General features: G+C 46.4%; 1 protein-coding gene across 7 annotated transcripts in view; it reads left to right on the top strand.

Moving 5' to 3' along the window:
* The window catches only part of CSGALNACT1 (chondroitin sulfate N-acetylgalactosaminyltransferase 1), an 88,960-nt gene extending 65,515 nt beyond the window's left edge, over window positions 1–23,445 (top strand). For all 7 annotated transcript variants that reach the window (XM_054030357.1, XM_054030358.1, XM_054030359.1 and 4 more), the window contains 5 exons: window positions 1,085–1,186; window positions 9,849–10,027; window positions 10,502–10,596; window positions 14,676–14,757; window positions 22,418–23,445. In XM_054030357.1, coding sequence (XP_053886332.1) covers window positions 1,085–1,186; window positions 9,849–10,027; window positions 10,502–10,596; window positions 14,676–14,757; window positions 22,418–22,701 — 742 coding nt within the window. In that variant the 3' untranslated portion in view covers window positions 22,702–23,445. The remainder of the gene's footprint in view (window positions 1–1,084; window positions 1,187–9,848; window positions 10,028–10,501; window positions 10,597–14,675; window positions 14,758–22,417) is intronic.
* Window positions 23,446–23,492: the final 47 nt, after the last annotated feature.

Below are 23,492 nucleotides of genomic sequence, written 5' to 3'. Positions count from 1 at the left end.
TGCCAGAACCACTTCAATGAATGTGTCAGTTTCACTCCCTAAGTAGCACAGGAAGGTTTCTAGAAAATAAGAGTCATTGTATTATCCCTGGACTGCTTGTTGAGGCCTCATTAAAAGGATAGATAGTGACAGAAAGGCAATAAGAAATGTGCCTGGACTCAAGAGTGTTCTCTCCTTGTTACTTTTGATCAAGGCTCTTTCTTTATGCTCTTCTTTCCCAACAGGGCTATAGCAATTGCAGGAATGGATATAATCAAGATGTAGCTCCCAGTCAGAACTAAGAATAACCTGCCCAGTGGTGGGCCTTGCATTCTGATAAGAAAATTGAGAGACACCCAAATAACTTAGCTGTGTAGTTGCCCAAGAAGGACACACATCTTGACAGATACACATATTCTTAGGCCACATGATTTGTTCTCTCTTAGAGAAACGGAGGTGGGTCAGGTTAGGTAATATCTTTCATCGGACTAACTTCGGTTGGTGAGAGAGAAAAGCTTTCGAGCCACACAGAGCTCTTCTTAGGTCTATCTTGAGAGTTTAGTTTGAGTCGATACTCCTTACAGATTTTTCAGGGACCTAACTAGACATGCTAGTATTTAGAAGAAATAGAAATGAGGGTACAGGATTTTATTTCCCCCTTCTCTCACAGCCTCCTGGGGGCTGAGGTAGCACCTGCTGGCTTTAGTAGTTTGCCACACAATTGCTGGCTTTCCTACAGTGGCTTTTCTGTCCATCATCCAGGTGACTGGATGGGCTATTCCAATAGGGTCTGCTGCCATAACTCAGGTAACTACTAGATAACAATTTATAGCCTGCTAATCCAGAGCTGTGAAGGATCTTAGGTTCCATCCTGCAAGCTCATTCGAATGGAGCCAGTGTAGCTCTGGATGGGTTCAAGGATCTCAATGAAGGGCTGCAAAAATCTCACTGGAGCCGTGCAAGGATCTCACTGGAGTGGTACCAGCAGAGAATTTGGTTTGCAAAGTCCAGCACTATCCTACATTCCCAGCTAGAGATGGCAGGTGTTGTTTGGGAAAGCAAACTTCCCAGGGCAATGAATGACTTGTTTTGATGTCTGTTCTAGGGAAATGGGCATTGAGCAAGATGGGAGAATTCACCTCACTGTCGTTTACTTTGGAAAAGAACAAATGAACGAAGTGAAAGCAATACTTGAAAACACATCCAGGTGAGTATGGGTCTACATCGCTGCTTAGTGAGGCATGCTCCTCTCACACGCTGATAGCCCGAGAAGCCAGATTGCCTTTCCCTAGCACTGTCAGTAGGGGAACAGGTCATCCCTCTCTCCTTGTGTCAGTCAGAAATGAGATTACCCTGATGCTCCCTGATCTGCACTTGTGAATATTGATATTTAGAGCCATGGACTTAGGCTAGCGTAACTCCCACTCGACATCTGTAACAATGATCAGGCCTGAATTCCTCTAACCTTTCCATGAGCAGCTTCTATCTGTTGGCACTGAAGCTTAACTCGGAGAAATGTAGGTAGGCTGGGCTTTTCAATCGTGCCTAAGGGCATTAGACACCCAAATCTCATTGAATTTCAAAGGGATTTGGGCACCTAACCCCTTTAGAACTTTTGAAAATGCCAGTCTGAAATAGTTCCTGCACATAGTGAACTGTCGCTTTCCTTTTCTCCACCTTTATTATGACATGACATTTTTATAAGCAAATTACGTAATATGGTCTAGATGAAATTACTATCAGGTGGATACACAACTGGTTGAAAAACTTCTTTAGAGAGTTGTTATCAATGGTTTGCTGTCAAACTGGGAGGAAGTATCTAGTGGGGTCTGTCCTAGGGTTCTGTACTATTCAGGGCTTAAATTCAGCCGGAGCTGTCTGTAGCAGCGCTCTGGTAAATATTGTTAAACCCACAAGGCTGATGCCCCAAGCCCTGCCGCCTCCCATGGGGCGCTCTGGAAAATACTTGTTCAGAATTTAAGCTCTGGTACTAGTCAATATTTTCACGAATGACTTGGATAATGAAGTCGAGAGTACACGTTTCAGATTTGCGGATGGCACCAAGCTGGGAGAGTTCTCTAGCATTTGGGAGAACAGGAATAGAATTCAAACTGACCTTGATAAATTAGAGAATTGGTCTGAAATCTACAAGATGAAATTCATTAAAGATGTGCAAAGTACTACACTTAAGAAGGAAAAATCAAATGCATAACTACAAAATGGGGAATAACTGGCTAGGTGATAGCACTGCTGACAAGGATCTGGATCATATACACTGAATGAGTCAAGTGTGTGATCCTGTTGTGAAAAAAGCAAATCATTCTGGGATATATTAACAGGAGTGTCATATATCAGACATGGGAGGTAACTGTCCTGCTCTATCAGAACTGGTGAGGCCTCAGCTGGAGTACTGTAACCATTTTTGGGCACCCCTCTTTAAGAAAGATGGGAACAAATTGGAGCGAGGCCAGAGGAGAGCAACGAAAATAAGAGATTTTCGAAAACCAGACCTAGGAGGAAAGTTTGAAAGAATTAGGCATGTTTAGTCTAGAGAAGGGAAGGCTGAGGGGAGTCTGTTGTATTAATGTAAATTGAATAAATGGGCCCAAAGGTCTGTAACATGACCCTGTCACTGACTGTTCAACATTAAACCATATTAAACAAGGTTTGGGATTGGATATACAGAGACTTCAGCCGGCTTAGTACCATGGCAAGCACGCCATTAAACATTTTTAGCCTTTTATTAAAATACAGAAAAGAAGGAAACAGCTAACGCATTTGAAATATAAAGTATTACGTTGGGCTTTCATTTTAACCATATCCCATGTTCCTTTCCCTTTAGCTAGAGAGTTTTTAGAAGGAGAAAAAAGCCTTATTTGACAGCCTTTTAGAAGATAATGACTGTCCTCTTTGGAGAAAAGAGATGAAATTCACTGGAGTGGGCTGGAGCTGTCTTTGATGCTGTTGTTGTTAAAGTCCCATTCTATTTCTTAAAAGACCAAACAAGACAAACACACACAAAGGGGAGAGAAAAGAATGGCAAAGATAGAAAATGCAGCTTCTGTCTCTGGTGTTGACTCTCACTGCTGCTGGAAAAACACAGGAACGGCACAGGTCTGATCAGCCACTCTGAGACCTGGCAAACTCGTACCAGCATCTGGCTGGTTAGGGCATTGCATTTAACTGCATTTCTGATCACAGGCGTACAGCAGTGTTGCAAAAATCTACAGTCTTGCCTGACTAAGCCAGATCCTTATTAGACAGAAAGGAAAAGGAGAGGGATAGGAAGGAGAAGAAGAAATAAGGTAGGGAATGAAGAGGACACACGGAGGTGGTGGGCGGAGGAAAGGGGGAGAAACAAAGTCTCAGATCCCAGGTGGTGGTCAGAATTTAGCTGGAGCCACTAGAGGGGCTACTGTCATCTGGCTCCCTCCTTCTGGCCTGGTCTGGTCAGGACTTCTCGTGGGATTCGGACAAAGAAGGTCCAGGGTTCCAGGAGATGGTAGGGCCAGCAGCCATGGGGGTAAAGTGTGCTTCTTCCCCTTCTTTCAGTCAGCCAGTGTCACAGTAGTGAGTATTCCCCTCCAAAGTCTCTTCTTTTAAGGATCCTACAAAAGGAATAGTGGGTGGCATAACCCGTCCCTTCATTATTTTGTCCACCAATTAGGCCTAATTTTTGACAGACCAATTTTGGCTCATTGATTTCAGATCTCACACTTCTCTTAACACTAGGGTGACCATACGTCCTGTTTTGGCCGGGATAGTCAATTTTTTAAACCCTGTCCCAGCTGTCCCGACTTCTTTTTGCATAAGTGGGCACCTGTCCTGTTCACTCTTGCTGACTTCATCAGTTGGCAAGAGCAAATAGGACAAATGGCCATTTTTGTCAAAAAAGTGTGGTGTGGAGGAACGTGCGGGATGGGGGCAAGTGGAGATGCCAGCCCCACGCAAAGGGGGAAGCAGGGCTGGGGGGGCAGGCAGGCTTCCAGCAACAGCCTTGGGGGGGGGGGAGGTGTGAGAGGGGGACAGAGCTCCAGCAACAGTCTCACATGGTGTGTGGGGGGGAAGACAAGGTTTCAGCAACCAGCAACAGCCTCATATGGGGGAGGAAGTGGCGCTCGGGTGAGCAGCTGGGGCCAAGCCCGCAGTCGGGGGGGAGTTCTCTGCAGGAGCTCGGGCGAGTAGCTGGGGGTATCCCATTTTCCCACCCTACTTAACACAGTCCTTGAGTTATTTCAGGAGGCCTTTTTGTTTGGACAAATTCAGTCTTCCTGTTTCCCTTTTGCTCCCTTTTCCCACCAACATTTGTTGCTATAGGTTACGGTGACATTTTGTGAACTGTTACTTGTTTTTCACAGTTGAGCTCACAGGGAGGGCAAATTTGTAGGCCCTGTTATCACAACAAGACCTGAGAACAAACTTCAAATATGTAAAGGGTTGTTATAAAGAGGATTGCGATCAGTTGTACTCCATGTCCACCGAGGGTAGGACAAGAAGTAATCAGCTTAGTTTGTAGCAAGGAAGATTTAGGCTGGACAGTAGGAAAAATTTTCTAACTATAGGGACAGTTAAGAACTGGAACAGGTGACGTAGGGAGGCTGTAGAATCCGTCATTGAAGGTTTTTAAGAACAGGTTGGACAAACACTTATCAGAGATGGTCTAGGTATACTTAATCCTACCTCAGCCTGCGAGGCTGGACTAGATGGCTTCTCAAAGTCCCTTCCAGTGCTACATTTCTCTAGCTCTATCATTAAGAGCTATAAGGAATTACAGAGAAGAAAAGTAGAGGGAGAGAGAGAGAGACTGCTAAACCAGGATCAAAGTTAAAACCGGGTGCTAGCCCAGCTCTGAGCTTTATGCTTCTTCGCACTGTTTCTGTTATGTGACCAAAACAGAGAAATAAAATTATTGTGCCTTTTGAAAATCTGTCAGAAGTCACAGTGGGACTGATTCCTTCTGAAAATCTAGCCTTATCTCAGCAATCTGAGCCGTTGCAGCTTGAGAGTAGATGGTCTGCCTGCTGCTTCTGTTTTTCTCGTGCTCGAGATGCATTCAGCGAGTGCTGCTTTGGAAAATACCAGGCAAAAATACATGGCTCTAGTTCTGAACATTAGTGAATTCTGTTCATTTTGCATTTGCAGTTCTAAGGAGAAAAAGTGTGTAGAGGCCTAGCTTGAAATAATGGATCTATTAAGATAACCCTGCGCTGTTGTCAAAGGGCAGTTCCGTTTGGCAGTTGATTACTTCGCTGTTATTATGTTGTTATTATGCTCAAATGGCATGAAATGGGATTTCAGGAAAAGTTCAGAGTCATTAGCTTGACTCAAACTGTTGGACCATTCCACAGTCTCAGCTGTACCTCGGTTTCAGATTTCGGTCCTGTTCAGTTCTTAGTGCAATAACATCCATTGACGGCGTGGAGGGTGGGGCAAGGTGGGCATTTACTAGAAAATTAGGCTGTATGAGACATTCATGCTGAGGAGTGATGTTCACAAACACCTCTGTGGCCCATGTCGGCACGGACAGTTCGTTTAACAGTGTGTCAGCGAGTCATGGTTAACGCTGTTGTTCCAACCGGTTTTTAACCATAACCAAGTGACATGATGGGAAACACAATGGTCCCTTTCTGTGCTAACAGCTGAGTTGTGTTTGCCATGGGTTCTGCTACCGTGACTCCTCCAACACAACCTAATTTTCTAGTGGTGACCAGCTCTGGGAGAAAGAGCTCTCTTTTAACCCCCCCTGCATGTGATGTGGCTTTTCAGAGGGCAGCTAGAAAGGCCTTGGAAAATTCACCTCAGCGTTACCTGCTCTTGTAGATTATCACCTTCCTAGCCAGGTGACTGTTTCTGGGCAGGTCTCGGGATTCTTAGAACAAGTCTGGCCAGAAAGTGGTACCCGAAGGTACATGAGAGATGTTACTGGAGAGAGCATTCATACGGCGTTATGCTAGAACATGGCAGAGGAGGCCAGTAGGGGGACTGTGGACGGTGGGCCGGCTGTGAACCTACACAGGACCCCTGGAAAGGGCACAAGCGATGTGGCTGGGTCTGCCACTAAATGATCACTCACATGGCTTGTCATTAGGCATATCCCAGGAAGAAGGAATGTGCCTCTCTGTTACTGTTATTAGCAGCAGGATGATACACCGGTGCACATGGCTTCATGCTCAGATAGACTAGCCTTCAGGTTTGGTAGCAGCAGCAAAGGCGGGCTGGAGATGCCGAAATCTGAGTTAGGTAGAATTCATCAGTGGCACAGCCTAGTCCGCACTCTCCTGGTCAGAAAGCTGCTCATGCGTCCTTAGGGGCCAGCACTGCTGTCAGGATTCCGTGGTTCCCACTTCACTGCCAGCGTACAGGGCTGGGCATGCAGGGAGCCAGGGGCCTGCAGGAGTTCAGAGAAAACAATGCTAATGACCCCGGTGTGTGGACCTGCCCATACCTCACTTGTGTCAATGATCCATTTCAGTAGGCTAAGCAGCAATTGGAACGTGATGACGCAGCACAGGAAAAGGGCTGGTTTATAAATATCTGCTCAGCATCATGACCAAGCTACAACAGCTTCTACCGCAGCTGGTGCTGGTGCTGGGAGTTCCTGGCAGGGTGCTGCTGCTGCTGGGGTGATGTGTCTGGCCAAGGCGCAGGGATTACGTTAGACCCATCTGCACATGCCAAAGGAGAAGTTCAGAGCAATGGGATGGAAGACAATGGGGAAATCACCTTCTCTGAGCGAGGAGTACAGCCCCCTGTTACTGAGCCCTCCCTCCCCCTTAGGTACAACCTCCTCCAGAGCACAGCCTCCAATAATGGCTCTGTGGCTGGGTGGGGCAAGGGACTGACAGAGGTCGATGGAATGCCAAGAAGCGCTTGGCCGTTGTCTCTCATGGGTGTGGAATGGAGCCATTCTCCATCATGAGAGGAAGGATGTGGTGAGAGCCTTAATCTGGGACTCCTCCTGTGTGATGTAAGACCAGTCACTTAGGCCTGGATCTTCAAAGGTATTTAGGCACCCGCTTTCCATTGATTTCAATGGGTGTTAGGTGCCTACATAACTTTGAGGATCAGGGTCTCAGTCTTTGTGTGCCTCGGTTTCTCACCTGTACCATGGGGATAACAACATCTTCCTACCTCACAGGGGTGTTGAGGGATCAGTATTTTAAAGATTGCGAGGTGCTCAGATTGTAGGTGATGAGGGCCTGATAAATACCATAGATAGATCATTGTCAGCAGAATTAATTCCCTATTTCTAATGGGTTTGTTAGTTTAACAGAATACTTGTCTTAAACACACTGCCTGTTCAGACCAACTGAGATGAAAGCACCGTGTTCTTCCAGATTGTATTCCACAGGCATTTTTGACTCATTACGCCTTCTAATGATCATTTCAGTCCCTCAGTAAGGCGTTGTCTACACTACACAGCTTTTAGTGACAGGGCCGTCTCGCTAAAAATGTAAATGCTGTTTGTCGGCACTTTTGCTGCCAAAGTACTTCCACCCTCTACGAGCGGGGTTCGCGTTGTCGACAGGAGAGTGCCCCTGCCGACAACGAGCCGTTTACACTGCCACTTGCCGCGCAAAACTTTTGTCTTTCGGGGGGGCTTTTTTAAGCACCTGTGAACGACAAAAGTTTTGTCATTCAATTGGCAGTGTAGACAAAGCCTAAAAGTGATTCCATTTGTTAGCCTATTTTGGAAGCTCCTTGGGACAGACACTACATACTTCTCTGCATCTTCTACAGCTCCAGCTACACCATGCTTAACAAATGCTAAGCGATAAAAATTAAAAGGAAAATCACCATTTGCAATTCGCAGATACATTTCTAATCGGAGAATGATGATGCAGCAGCTCTGCTGTCAAACACAGACGGGATGACAAAGCAGTTGACTTGTGATTTAGCAGCTTGTGGGGTTCTTCCATCTAATGAGATCAGTCACTCCCCACCTTGTGTATCCTGATCAGTAATTAGCCTGGGGATTTAACCAATGTGCACCATCAAAGTGCTGCTTAACGGTCCTAAAATAATTGAAGATGATCACTTTTGGCATCCTTCCAGGAACTTCAGAGCAGACTGCTAGCGCTTCAGTTATTTTGGATCATGCCAGGTTTTAGCACAGAAGCTCCAGGAAAAATAGGGAAATGGCTTACGGACCAGGAGTTGCAGCAAATAGTCATGTTCAGCCTGTCCAGAGTTCAGAGACCCTGACAATTCTGAGCTTGATTTTTCTTTGATGTACTTGGGCTTTGACTGTGAGCTGGCCAATGGCAGGTCAACCAGATATAGGGACGATGGGATTCTTTCAGCACGGGCACACGCTACAGTCAGGCTTCCAGCTTGCCGCAAACCCTTGCAGGGCTAGATGGGTTCTCTGCCTGTGTTTGTTCTGGTTCTTGTATCACGCGGCATTCCCCCAGCTCATATTTACATATACTTGGGTGACCTTCTTACCTTTCCCGTGTTTCACTTTCAGACTTCACTACCAACCTTCTAAGTACCATTGCTAGCTTACCTCACGGCTTGGCGTGGCATAGTTATTGCTTCATGAACCCTTTTCATTTCCCATTTAAGGGCCAGGGCTTCAAACGGTTTCAGCACCTAGCAGAGCTCATTGTTCTCAGTGGGAACTGCTGGGTGTTGAGCATATTTGAAAATCCAGCTACTTCAGTCAGGTGCCTCAGTGGGAGCTGAGCGCTTTTGAAAATCTGGCCCCTAATGTGTTGTGTGTCTCCTGTCTGCTTTGGTATGGCACAAAGGCCTAATTTGCAGAAGTGCTGAGCACCCACAACTCCTGCTGGTGTCAGTGGGAGCTGCAGGCACTCAGCTCCCATGAAGACCAAACCCTGAGGCTACATCTACACTGCAATAACAGACCAGCGGCATGGCGTCTCAGAGCTCAGGTCAACTGACTTGGGCTCGTAGGGCTTGGGCTACCCAGCTAAAAACAGCCCTTTGGGCTCAGGCTGGACTCTGGGCTCAAACCCGGTGAAAGGGGGGGGGGGTGAGGGTCTCAGAGCCCAGGCTCCAGTCTGAGCCCAAATGTCTACAATACTATTTTTAGCCCTGCCTGCAGCCCAAGCCCTGCTAGCCTGAGTCAATTGACCTGAGCTCTGAAACTCGGAGACTTTGGGTCTTTTATTGCAATGTAGTTGTATTCTGAGTCTCTCCGTATTGTTATCCTTGGCTAAGCATGTGTTACCAAGAGCGCAGTTTATCCCTCACACACGTATCCTCTTTTTCACACATGAGCTGTTGAAATAATCTGTTTTTCTGTTATCGGACCACAAGCAGTAAATCCACGTTAGGTTTCTCAAGATGGTTGGATTTAAACCAGGAGCAGTTTTAAGGAATACAGAGTATGTAAAATGGATGTGTTTATCTGGAGGCTGATCCAGAGTCCATAGACGGCAGTGAAAGGACTCCCAGTGACTTCTGTGAGCTTTTGTTAGTTTTTCAATCCAGCTCAGGTACATTTTATTTGATTTTAGGCAATGGTATTTTACATTAATGCACAATGATATCTCTAAAAATTTGAGTGACTATCTCTTTAAAATATTAGTTTTAAAATTTACAACTTGGATATAAAATAGCTAGATGATGGTTTTATTCAAATGGGATCGAACTCCTTCTCTCTTACTGCTGTTTACAGGTTTCTTTCACAGCCTATGAATATTATCCCAGAAATATTAAAAAAGACTTCTAAGTATAAGATCTGAGTTAGATTCCATTCCTAATTTGTCTAGCGTGTCATGGAAATACGCCCCCATTCCTCTTTTTAAATATGTCGTTCAGTAAATACAATGACATTAATGAAGAGTTGACTGCCCCTTTTATCTCTTAAACCTCATCTCACGTACTGCTGCTCCTCCTAGATCAGCTAACTTCAAGAATTTCACCTTTATCCAGCTGAATGAAGAATTTTCGAGAGGGAAAGGATTAGACATAGGTGCTCGCATTTGGAAAGGAAACAACGTCGTTCTCTTTTTTTGTGATGTAGATATATACTTCACTGCTGAATTCCTGAACACCTGTAGATTGAACACACAGCCAGGTATGGCTACCCAGAGCATATACTCCTTTAAACAGGCTTCTCTTTATTGTGTAATAACCTTCACTAACGTGTTCCTTCTTTCCATTCTTAACATTCAGCTCAATTAAGAGTAAAGACCTATATTGCTGATTGTCACATTTTAGATAGAGTGAAAAGAAAAACAAATTGTCAGCTTCCCCTATGATTGAATTCCTTGCCTTTGTCACCTTGTTTTCTGGGGCCCATCTGGGTCATTTTGTCAACCTACATCCGCATGTTCACATTCTCCATCCAAACCACAACACTCGGAGACTGTGGGCCTTATCTAAAACCCAGAGAAGGCAATGGAAGTTTTTCTATAGACTTGAATGGCATTTGGATCAAGCCCTAAGTCTGTTTCCAGCATCACAGAGAAGCACAAGTTTAATCTAGTTTTAGAGCATCAAACAACTTTATTGGTAATAACTTTCTTTTTTAATCCATTGTGATTTCTAGGGAAGAAAGTATTTTACCCAGTTCTTTTCAGCCAGTATAACCCAGGTATAATTTACGGGCACCATGGTTCCATCCCACCCTTAGAACAGCAGCTGGTAAGTAACTGGCTCTAAAAATGCATGCTTTGAACCGCACATAAAACTTCCCCTTCAGGAAGATATCTGTGCTTGCGAATAGAATTTCACCATCTCGGGTCCATTGAGATGCGGTATGCAGAATACGTAATTTATTGTGTCCAGCGCGTTCTGTGGTAATGTTTCACACTCTAGCAGCTTAGCTAACAGCTTTATTTTAAAGCATATTTGATATTTACATTTGTAAATTAAGAATTTAAATGTAGGCTCTTTGTCTGCCAGAAGTGACATTATGTTGACCAGATTCCACTTCAGGGAGTGTACAGCTCTGGGGCTAATGAACCCCTTCATTTTCTTAGCTTCCTCATCTCTCTAAGGTAACAGGACTGTTTCTCTACCTTGTGTTTTGTGAGGCCAAATGATGTCCATAAAGAGTTTGGAGCTCGTTGGACTGATGGTGCAGGAAGGTAATTAATCATTGGAACAGACTCCCACAGGCTGTAGTGTGGATTCTCCATCACTTGAGGTTTAAGTTGAAATTGGATGTCTTTCTAAAAGCTAGGCTCTAGCTCAGGGGTCAGCAACTGCGGCATACGTGCTAAAGGCGGCATGCGGGCTGATTTTTAGTGGCACTCTGCTGCCAGCCGGGGTCCCGGCCGCCGGCCCTGCTCAGCCCGCTGCCGGCCTGGATTACGGAACCCCAGACCAGCAGCGGGATGAGCCGCTCAGCCCACTGCCGATCTGGGGTTCCGGCCGCCGGCCCCACTCAGCCCGCTGCTGGCCTGGATGGATGGAACCTGGGCTGGCAGCAAGCTGAGCGGGGTCGGCGGCTGCCGGTCTGGGGTTCCGTCCACCGCCCGTGCTGCCGGTCTGGCACGCAAAACCTTTTACTTGCACGCGAAACCTTAAATTAAGGAAGAGTTGGCACACCACTTCTCAAAGGTTGCCGACCCCTGATCTAGCTCAACCACAAGGTGTTGGACTCAGTGCAACAATGGCTGGGTGAGGCTGGGTGCTATGCAGGAGGTCAGACTAGATATGATCCTTATGGTCCCTTTTCGCCTTAAAAATGTATGGGCCAGAACATCCACAGGTGTGAATCGTTGTAGCCCCATTGACTTCAGTCCAGCCCCATGCATGAATACGGACAAAGAGTTGCTATTTGAAAGTGAGGCATGCAGTGTGAGTTCAGTCCAGGCGTCTCTGGCGGGCCAGAGGGAAGATAAGTTGGGGAGGAGTCAGAGTGAATCCCCTCTCCAGAGAAGTGACTTTGCTTGGGACAGAAATGTTGCTTTGCAGCACTGTTCTGGAAGCAGACAGCAGAGGTCCATCTCCTTCACGCTCTTGCTCTGTCATGTGCTGATGTTCTAGAAGGTGCTTGAGAAGTTGCTCCATTTACACACACAGTCACTGCACTCCTGTTTCTCCCTAAAGATCCTGCTTATCCGACTGGATCTCCACCCTTGGGCCCACACACATGCGCCCTGGCCTAAGGCGACCCCTGGAGCTTGTAGAATCCAGAAATTAACAAGCCTTATGGCTTCAGCTAGGTTCTCCTCTGCTCAGGTCCGTTCTGACCACAGCCGGTAAAGAGGCCGCCACGGCTTGCCAGAGCTCATTCCACCTCTGTGTCAGGGTTCAGTGTACCCCCTCCCCCCGGTGCCTCTCCCATACAGGAATTGTTTGAGGTGTCATATCAGTAAGGGCCCAACAAGAGCTATAAGGTGGGATTTTGAAAAGGGCCAAAAGGCCAGATTTGCAAAGGCATGTAAGTGTTGCTGCATTCAGCGTTGCAATGGCTAACGGATTTAGATGCCTCATTCTCATTTTCAAAAGTGATTTAGGCACTCACAAGCCTAAATCCCATCAACTGCCAATGAGACTTTGGCTCTTTGGTGCCTAAATCCCATTTGGAAAATGTTAGGCTCCTAAATACATTAGGCACTACACTGCAGCAACACCTTTACAAATCTGGGCTAAGTAACCGAGGCGCACACGCCCCATTGACTTTGCCTTTTGAAAACTCCATCCCAGGTGTTTTAAAATCCTTTCCTGTTATTACCAGACGTACCCTGTCTGAGACATTCTAAAGTGGCTGGCCATATCCATCTCGGATAGAATCAGGAGACACTCCTATCAGATGAGGGGGAAAAAATACAAAATAGGGCTTGTTTACAACGCAGATGATTTGTATGATGAACAGGAAAAAGCTTTTTCCTCATTTACAGTGGGATCAGTGAACAGACAACAGATTCGTGAAACTATGCCGTGTGACGTATCCTCTGTGTTATTAAAACGAGAGCTTGGAAAATCCGTTGAATTGTTTATTCCAAACAAAACCTTTCCTGATACCACCACTGAATTCACACTAGTTCTTATCTTTCTGCTGCAGCCTGGCCCGAGAACCCCAAGCTTGTCAACAGTTTGTATAGGAAAGGAAACAAAAATGTCATTATAAAACTAAAGTTAAACCCCACTGTTCGCTTTGTCAGGACTGCACAAATATTTATAGCTAACATCAGAATCGTGCAATGTGATGCCTGCCTCGGAGAAGCATCTTGCTATAAAGAAGAGACCTTGCCAATATCATTTTTATTTAGTTAATCATATTTTCATTCCAGATTTCTTCCTGGGCAAATGGCCAGCTCAGTGCCATTAAAACAAGAACACTGTTGGCCGCCTACCGTGCTGCGTGCGCAGCTGAGAAAGTAGCCCTCAAAAAGCTTTGAAAGAAATTGATTTGTGCTGTAGCGGCTAGTTCTAATGGGAAATTACAGTGCTAATGCATACAAATAACTTGCTGTAAAGCCACTGCTATGGTGATTTCCTGTTCCAATGCAGGCTTGTAACAGATGGCTTCTTAGTGCCTATTAATGGATTTGCAGTTTATGGCTATTAAAGGGGAAGAAGAAATGAGATCAGAGATGGATGCAGTAGTGGCAGAAAAGCAAAAGGAGCAGGACTCATATAAGAAAAGGCTAGTACTGAAAATGGAGACATGAAAAGAACCAGAAGGGTGGTCAGTTGGCTACACTGGGGCTCGCAATCAGGGGTGAATTCCCAGCTCTGTCACAGACATGTGTAACCTTGGGCAAAGCACATAGGCACCTATTTTTGAAAATCTTGGCCTAATGCCGGGACCCAACACCCCTATTTAGGTGGCCAAGTAGGTGGCCTGATTTTTCAATAGTACTGAGCACCTGGCAGCTCTGCTTGAAGTCAGGGGGCGCTGCTGGGTGCTCAGCTCTTGAGAAAATCAGGCTACTTACTTATACACCACAATACAAACTTAGGCCCATAACTTTAGATCCCTATTTTTGGAGATCTTGGTCTTCACCTCGCTGTGCCTCGAATTGTCATCTGTAAAATCAGGACAATGGCACCTCCGTTGTCTGTCTCATCAATGTAGACGGTTAGCTCCTTGGGGGCTGTGTATTACGTGTCTGTATAGCGCCTGGCACCATAACACCCTGAACTTGGTTAGCTCCTCCGGTCCCAGCGGTATTTCAAATAATATTTCACTCTCACAGGCTCTCCTAATTTTTTATGTCAATTTGTAGGAGGTTTCAAGTCATTTTGTTCCACCAGCCAAATTGCATCTGTAAACAGTGTCATATTGGTTCTGAGTCATTTTAGAAGAGCCCTGATGTCATTTTGCTAGTGCAGCACTCTTGTAAACTGTAATCAAAAGGGGCCACCCATCTGTCCCATACATGAGACTGGCTCACTTCATGATGTATGAATACATCCCCAAGAAAGATTCAGATCCTGTGGAAAATAAGCTGTCATTTAGAATAACAACCTTCCTGGTTATGAAAATAATCTTCAGAAGGTGACTGTTATGATGCAGTGTTTTCCTGAGTCTACAGACAGCCAGCCTGTGGTTAATTTTAGCAGAAACTTTCAGCAGAAGTCTGCCAGTATTGAAGTCAGTTAGAGCTGGGTCAGGCCCTTATCCACTGATGGGGTATAATGCAGTATGGGATAGAAGAAAGTGAGGTGGCTGTCCCCATTCCTAGCCACCCTGTCGGGGTGTCCCTCTTTTGCTCAGGTTACAAATTCTACTGCTCTGATATAAATGTTCCTTTCCCCCCCCCCAGGTTATAAAAAAGGAAACTGGATTCTGGAGAGACTTTGGCTTTGGAATGACATGTCAGTACAGGTCTGATTTTATCAACATAGGTAAGAACATGCACTTAACTAAACCTGCTTTAGAGATGCTGGCTCAGATGCTCTTCCCCAGTGCAGCCCCTTTGTGCAGGGCCGGCCGACAACATTTTGGCACCTGAGGCGGGAGCTCAAATGATGCCCCCATGTCCCTTCGCTTGGCCAAAACTTTGAAAGGTCTCAATTCTGCCTTCTTCCTGTTCTACTCCTCTCATGGTACTGCTCTGCTACCCACCCCAATAAAGGAGAACTAACAACTTAGAATGCCTTGTTCCAAAATTTTAAGTAACACATTTGCTGTTCAGGCGTTTGAAAGTTAACTTTTCTTGTCTGCATAGTAAACACTGGCATTTTTAGCTGTTTGAATAATCAAAGTGGTGCTTTCCGTGCCTTCTTGGCTGCAAAGATTTGAACTGCTTCCTGCTGAAAGTCCACAGTCTGGGCCAGCTCATGCTCCGTTGAGATGGTGGCAAGGCCGACCAGCCTCTCCTGTGTCATTGTGGAGTGTAGATGTGTTTTTATTAACTTCAGCTTGGAGAAGCTGCGTTCTCCAGTGGCAACTGTTACAGGAAGTGTTAGAAGTATGCACAGAGCAACAAAAGCATTTGGAAAGAGGGTGGTCATCTTATTTGTGCACATATATTCCAGAACAGCCTTTGGAGTTGATCCTGCTGAAATGTATCTTGAAAGGGCTTTCAGTTCATCACCTAAATCACTCACATCAATATCGCGCATGTCATCATGTGTCAACACTGTCTCTAGTGCCCTGCATTGCTGGTGTAGGTCTTCTTCAGGTATAGTGAGGAGTTTTGGAATATCATACAACATCCCAAATATACTGCTGTGTTCCTTGAGCTGCATGAAACATTCTTCAACTGACTGTATTGCACAATATAGCACCTGGTTAAAGAATTCCACTTTGAATTGTTGTTTGGGGTCTCTTATGGGATTATCCCGTGCCTCGTAATCAAAATGTCGTCTTCTTCAGTGACTCTTGTATTCTTGAATGGGTGGGAAAATAGCTTCGGTGTGAAGTTCCTCTGCCAACTTCTGTGCACTCTTCAGAATGTTTTGAAATCCCTCATCTGACCGGTAAGACTGTAGGTATGATTGCTTTGTCTGGTTATCATAGAATCATAGAATCTCAGGGTTGGAAGGGACCTCAGGAGGTCATCTAGTCCAACCCCCTGCTCAAAGCAGGACCAATCCCCAGACAGATTTTTGCCCCAGATCCCTAAATGCCCCCCCTCAAGCATTGAACTCGGGTTTAGCAGGCCAATGCTCAAACCACTCAGCGATCCCTCCCCCCAAAATCAAGGAGGGTACTGAAGAGCTGCCTCTTGAAGTTCTTGGGGGATTCCACAGCGGGAAATGATCCCCCCTATACCTGCGCAGGGACTTGAATCCTGGACCCTCTCCCCCACCCCCCTAAAAAGGTCGTTGAGTCCAGCCCCCTGCCTTCACTAGCACTAGTTGTTCCATTGCTCCAGATATATCAAGGTCGACACCTTGGAGTCCCTTGCTTGCAACATTTATTTCAAACAGGATGTCGTGCCACAACACTAAGCCACACAGAAATTGGAAGTTATGTATGTTTCTGGTGATTCCATTTCCCTCTGCCACTGTTCTCCTATGAACAGTTCCTGTCATAGCATTATCCTCCATAATGGCAACTATGGGATCATCTATCTTCCCAATTTGGTGTTTGATAGGCTTTATCGCCTCCACTCGACTTTCCCATCATGTGGCACTCAGTGGTTTCAGAGTCGGAGAGGATATTCCCAGATGTTGCTTCAAAATTTGCCATCGATGAGTTGATGCAGAGAAAAATACATAGATGCTTTGAATTACATTAAAAAATTCGACAAAGAGTCCTGTGGCACCTTATAGACTAACAGAAGTATTGGAGCATGAGCTTTTGTGGGTGAATACCCATTTCATCAGACGCATTAAAAATTCAGCACTCTCACTAGAAGCTGATGCTGCATCACTGACCACCAAGTTCAATGAATGAGAACTGCATGGGACAAAAAAAGCTCGAGGGTTTAACTCTCAGATCCATGTCTGCACTCCTCTGTTCTTTCCTCTCGTGTTGGCACCATTATCGTAGCCCTGACCTCTTATGTCAGCTATCACAATTCCCGTATCTTCCAGCTTTTTAAGAAGCACATTTGTCATACCAGCTCCTGTAGTATCATCAATGTCAATAAATTCTAGAAAATGCTCTCTGACAGTTACCATTGCAGGGACATTTTCACTAAGGTCTGTTGTTGTTACAAAACGCACCATTAAAGTCATTTGTTCCGTATGTCTGATGTCAGGTGTGCAGTCCAGAATAACAGAGTAATGACTTGCTGTCTTCAGATCTGCCACAATCTTCTGTTTGACTTTTGTTGCCAGTAACTGTATGATGTCATTTTGAATTATTTTTCCAAGTGGTGTGTGTACATTTCTTGGGTGGTGACTCTTCTTAGATACTCCTGGAGTACAGTATCAAACTCAGCCATCAGCTCCACAATTTTAAGGAAGTTTCCATTGTTTGGCACATGCAGCTGATCTGAAGTGCCACGCAATGCTAGGTTTTGGGTAGCAAGCATTCTCACAATGGCAATGAGCCTTTTCAGAACATTTTGCCAGTAAAGAGACTCTGGTGCAATTTTCTTTTGATGCTGATCATCTATAGTAGCCTTTAACCTTCGTCACATCTCAAGCTCTTTCCACCTATGGAATCATAGAATATCAGGGTTGGAAGGGAGCTCAGGAGGTCATCTAGTCCAACCCCCTGCTCAAAGCAGGACCAATTCCCAACTAAATCACTGGAATGCTATCTGGTGATTTACTGCCTTCTCATGGCATGCCAGATTTCTAGCCAGATTTTTCCAGTCCTTTGTTCCTGTAGAACCCAATGTGGCTGCAACATTAGACTGCAACAAAAACAGTATGCAGCATTCCGGGTTTTTGAGTACATAAGCCATGGCCTCTCTACTTTGTCACCATTGGGGATTTCACGCCAGTAATGTGGTGAATGGAAACTTCTATTTTCATTGTCTTTGGGGAACATGAAGTTTTTCACTTTCTGTGGCCCATGCAGTACAAGGAAGTCCCTCAGGCTACTGCTCAAGTGGGTCCACAGTCCTGGATCATCTAGACTTAAGGAACTAAACTCAGCAGCAGCTGTTTCTTGCGCCTCCACCACACTCTTCTCTGATCTACACTTTTCTTCAGGAATGTGCATGGTTACATCCATCGGAGATGGAGATATGGATGTTGCAGTAGCTGCCAGGTCACCTGCACTTTGGCTAACTGGAAGATCAGGCACCTCCTCACCACACACATCCTCACTGGGGCTGGAAGGTTCACCATGAACATTTGTGTCTGTGTATCTCAGGAGAGCTCCTTCCTGCTTAGATAGAAAAGCTTCTTTTGCTTTCTGTCTTTTTCTGAATGCTGCCCCAGAGGGGCGTTTTCTTCTTTCACTAGGACGGCTGTTCTGTGCCAGCTATAGTGGCTCTCAACACTCAATTGAAGGGGACAAATAAGCAGGCTGGTAGCAGAGACTGAGTGAGGGAAGATATCAGTGTCTTAAGGGCCTAACTGGCTCCTACTATTTCAGTTGACTGCCTGTTCTCCTCAAGTGGGTTCAGGGAAGCAGCAGGAAACAGGAAGCTCCCTGAGAAGCTGGTGTTAATCAGTCCAGGCTCCTGCGGGTGCTGGAGAGGTACACAAGAGGCTCCTCCTCCTCTCTCTCCCTGCAGCTCCTGCTGCTTTCTGTTATTCCCTATCACCTTTTCGCCTGCCTCCCTGTTATGTCTCTTGTGCCCTCCTTCCTCCAGCACAGCACTCCACCATCTCTGTGCATCTCGAGCAGAGAGAATACATAGGCACCCGCAGCAGACAATTTTCTACACTCTGGGTCCTAGCGACGGCCCCTGCGTGTGCGCGCGCACACACACACACAGAGTTTGGCACCTGAGGCGGCTGCCTCAGTTCGCCTCATGGTGAGGCCAGCCCTGCCTTTGTGCCACTCCCCTGTGAAGGGGCCGTGGCCTACCACTACTGTACTGTGGCTATTCCTACCTGCCATACGGGACGCTGGAGGCTGTAGCCAGCTGGCACACTTTAGAGCAGCCCCAAAGCTACTCTAAACTACTCCAGGACCCTTTGGGCTCCCCAGCCAACCATTAGTTGTGCCCAGTCGCTATTGGGCACAGCTGAGAATCTAGTTCATTTACACCAGGTGTCCCCAACGTGGTGCCTGTGGGCGCCATGGTGCCCACCGGGGCATCTATGTGCACCCACCTACTGGCCGCCAGACAAGCAGCCGCTGAAATGCTGCCGAGAAGCGGCAACGTCAAGAAGTGCTACCGCCAAAATGCCGCCGCATTTCGGCGGCGACGCCTCTCGATGACGCTGCTTCACGGCGGCATTTCGGCGTCTGCTTGTCCAGCAGCCATGGGGTCCTCGGCGGCTAGTCGGCCGGTGCCTGCCCCACAGAAAAGGTTGGGGACCACTGATTTACACTATTTGGGGCTAATTCAGACTGGGTATCAGAAATGTATTATGATGAAACAGCTGTTTCCAGTATAGTCCTTTTAAAATTCTCTATTTAAAATGTCCCTTGGGCCTTTGCATTTGGAAGAGCTGAGGTCAGAGTAGTTGATGGAGAAATCTCACTAGGTCAGTGGTTCCCAAACTTTAACAACCCGCCAACCCCTTTAACTAAAATGTCGTCTGGCGAACCCCCTCATAAAAATGAAATTTCCAGGTATTTTCTCCTTTACGTGAGAATTAATTATAAAAGCCGTGATCTTGGAAATATAAAATTTGTTTTTATGATATGCTTATTACACACTATTATTATTATTTATCATTACAGTATTTTTATTACATTTTGAAAATGGCAACAGTCTTCCAAGATCTCACTTCCGTAGCTTGTATCACTTTGAATAAGCCTGTTATAAGACAAGGCTCCTATGTTTCATCAAGGACTATCAGATGTGAAAGAGCATGAAGATATTTAAGAAGCCATCTCAAAGAGTTCCTCCTATACAAGCATTCAGGTCTTGAGCAGTCCAGGCAACCAATGCACGTTACAACAAAGCTTAAACTTGTTCTTCATAATAATTTTAAAAACAATACTAGCTGCCTATTCAATTTTAAAAATAGCAAAAAATATCCACCTCCCTTTAGGGAATTTTTCCCTGAGAACCCCCTGTAACATTTTGCAAACCCCAGTTTGGGAACCACTGCACTAGGTATAACAGAACTTCCCTCCTTGACATCTTCAAAGAGAGAGGATGAAGAAACAGTGCCTGAGCTCACTTCTTTCTGCACTGTTTGCAGTCAGAGCGAGCGCCCAGTGCTTGGTTAACGGGGGTGTGGGGAGAGGGATGGGTGGCTCCTGGAGAGCATGGTGAATAGCGGGACCCAGTGACTGTTCCTGGCCCTTTTGCACAGGAGTCCCCTCTCCATCAGATGAGAATTCAGATGGCGGGAAGGGTAAGGCATAGCTGGTATTTATGCCTGTGAATGGCCCATGGAGGCAGGCACCACACAGCCTGTCAGACCATTATCTTTACCCTGCCAACCACCATTGACTGCAACAGCAAAACTCCCATTAGTTTCATCCCCAAAGGCACAAACTCAGCAGCAACGCCTCCAGCCGGTAGCCCAGAGCTTTCCTTATAGACACCACCCAATTGCCGCCCTGTGACCAGTGCTGGTGCTGAGAGAGGAGCTGCCTACATTGCCCTGATGGCGACCCAACTCTGACTGTGCAGGGCCTATTTCAGAGCCCAGGGCTCTCCCAGTCCTGCCACCTCTCCTAGTCTCCCATCCCAATTCATAAACCAGAGTCCGAGTGTGCTCACCTGTATACCCTGATCCTGCAGCCAGCAGGGACAGGCTCAGAGATGTTACGGGGGTGCAGAGAGCCCCAGTCAGCCATGTCAGCGTTGCACAGGACAGTAAGCCTGGGCTACACCAGCCTCAAGCTCTCAGTCAACACTCCCTCTCCCACCCCAGGGCTGCTGTGAGTCCAGAAAGGACAGGGACAGGTGCCTCCTTCCTGCTCCCCCCCCCCACTTTTCCCATTTCATCTTTCTTCTCTCCCTCAACCCCCAAATCGAATGGGCTACCAAGTTCCCAACAGCCGCAGGGGATGGGTGACATCAAGCCAGCAGGATGGCTGCTGCTTGGCTTGGGCTCCCCTGGAGTAGTTTATGGCCTTAGAGAATCAGGAGCCACCAGAAACTCAAGTATCTGGAGATCCCCAAGCTCTGGTTGCTCTAGACATTTCCTTCTGGTACCAAGAGCTCCTCTGCAAGCTGCCAGGAGGGCGCAGAACTGCCCAGGGGGCCTGGCTGTCAGAGTATGGTGGAGAGGGGGAGCCCTCTGCCTGCCCCAGACGCAGCCCTTCCAGAATGACCGTCTGCAACCCAGTCAGCAAGGTCAGAGCCTGAGCCGTCACCCAGGAGCAGCCGCGGAGGCAGAACTGGGCGATTCGGGGTCGATTCAGGCATTCCAATCTGCTGGCGGCTTTAGCAGCTGAGAACAAGCACCTAAAAAAAGTGCAGAAGACTGGGGAAGAGAAGAAATAACATTAGAGTCAAAGGACTCCCTCCAGTCCCAGGCAGTTTAGTATCAGGCTTTGAGTTTGAGAAGTGTCATCTGGCCAAAGCTCTAACATACCATTACACTAATAAGCAGCTTCCTTCCTGACACCTGACAGCCAGCAGAACTAAATCACTCCCCTCCACCCTCCCGCACAGCTCTATCCCCCTCCTTCATACCAGCCCACACAAACAGATGCACTTTGCAGGGTACCCTGAAGGTCAACATACCTTGGCTAGTTCAGCCCAGGTGGGGAAGCTTGTTCACCAGCCCTGCATGGAGGATGTTCTGCCCTTGACGCCAGCAGGAGCTTTTGAAAATGAGAAATGCAAATCACAGGCAGTAATTTTTTTTTCTTGGCTTCCAACAGCTGACTTGCTTTCTGACTCCGCTTTGCCCCGGCTTTGCAGAGGTCAAGGCTTATAAAGGAAACGCAATTGCAACCATAAGCTGAGCTCTCATTTAGGAAACGGAGCATGCAAGTGCTGCTCGATGCAAACACAAAGCAGTTTGGTCTGCGGTGGCAGGTCAAGGGAAACAGACGTCTACAAATGTAGGAATGTTTGGCATTTCACGCTGCTTGCTGAAATTGGTCTAAATGTAAACCGCACCAAAGCTGACAGCCACAGAGAAGAGCTGGGGTGTAATACAACCGCAGAACCCCTGTTTTATGAACTAATTGGGGACGGAGGCGTTCATAAAGCTCAAAAAGTTCATAAAATTGAACATCTCAAAATAATAGTAGGCGCAGAGCACAAATTGCGGTGGGGTGCACACCATTGCTTTCTTTTTGTCCTTCAAGCCACTGCCAAGTGAATTCCAAATGTACTGGAGGCATCAGAATGTGATGGGCTGGCAACTTGCTCTTCACTGACCTCACTTTCATTATGTGATCTTTTTTCTTCTGGTCAGGAAAATGGTACATGTAACTGCTCATTTGTAAGACTGGTGTTGGAGGTTTTAATGTAGTTCTAGGCTTACTAGGAGGGATGATTTTCCTAGTTGCGGTTTCCATGCAGAGACCATATATTTCTAGCATTTTGTCTAATTTTCTTTGCACTAGGTGGCTTTGATCTGGACATTAAAGGCTGGGGAGGAGAAGATGTTCATCTCTACCGCAAATACCTTCACAGCAACCTTATCGTGGTCAGGACGCCTGTCCGGGGCCTCTTCCATCTCTGGCACGAAAAGCGCTGCCTGGATGAGCTGAGCCCGGAGCAGTACAAGATGTGCATGCAATCCAAAGCCATGAACGAGGCTTCTCACGGCCAGCTGGGGATGCTCGTCTTCAGGCATGAGATTGAGGCTCACCTACGCAAACAGAAAACCAGCAGCAAAAAGACATGAAGCCAAAACTAGTTGGTCGTATTTTCAAAAAGACTGTAGCTGCTTAAAGAGAGTGCGGGAGCTGGAGCAGAAAAGCTGGAGCTGGCAGGAAAAGGAAGACAAAAGGAAACGCTTGCACTCCCTTTTCTTGCCTTCCTTAGCAGAGCTTTTGAATATGCCATTTAGCCGGCTTTCCCACACTGGCTCATGCCACGGAATTGGAGACAAAGGCAGGGCGAGACGGAAGGTGGTAGAAACCCCCACCTTGTGTTTGATACTCGTGTGCCTAACAAAGGGTTTGTTGCGTTTCACTGGAATATCCATGTGTGATGACAGCTGCCCTGATCCTGCAAAGCCTCATGCCCATCTTTAATATACTCCAGTGGTATTGCTCATACACGTAAGTGTTGGCAGGACCTGGCCTCGCGTGGCCTATGTAATCAAAAGTGAGGAGCGATTTTAGGTATCCACCTTGACACACCTAAAAGGGGCCTGATTTTCAAAAAGCACAGAGCACCTGCCCTTCAAAAAACACTCGTTAAAGGTGGCTCAAATAACATCCACTATCAGTGGTCACATTTGAAAATCTGGGACAGTCTTTAATAGTTAGAGACACATTCGCATGTAGTTTCATAGAACTAAGCATGTAAGAAAAGGCTTTCTAGAATCTAGAAAAGCTAAAGATCAAGTAAAATATGAAATTCCGAAATGCTGGAAAATGGTGTTATACTCCATTCTGTACATTAAACCAAAACTGAAAAGCCATAGCTTGGCGCTTTCTTCGGATTAGTTTGTTACAATGTGTTCTGTTG

Source organism: Malaclemys terrapin, chromosome 5 (assembly GCF_027887155.1).
Source record: "Malaclemys terrapin pileata isolate rMalTer1 chromosome 5, rMalTer1.hap1, whole genome shotgun sequence".
NCBI lineage: Eukaryota > Metazoa > Chordata > Testudines > Emydidae > Malaclemys > Malaclemys terrapin.
Note: the sequence above shows the minus strand (reverse complement) of the source record. Positions and strands in the feature narration are given on the sequence as shown.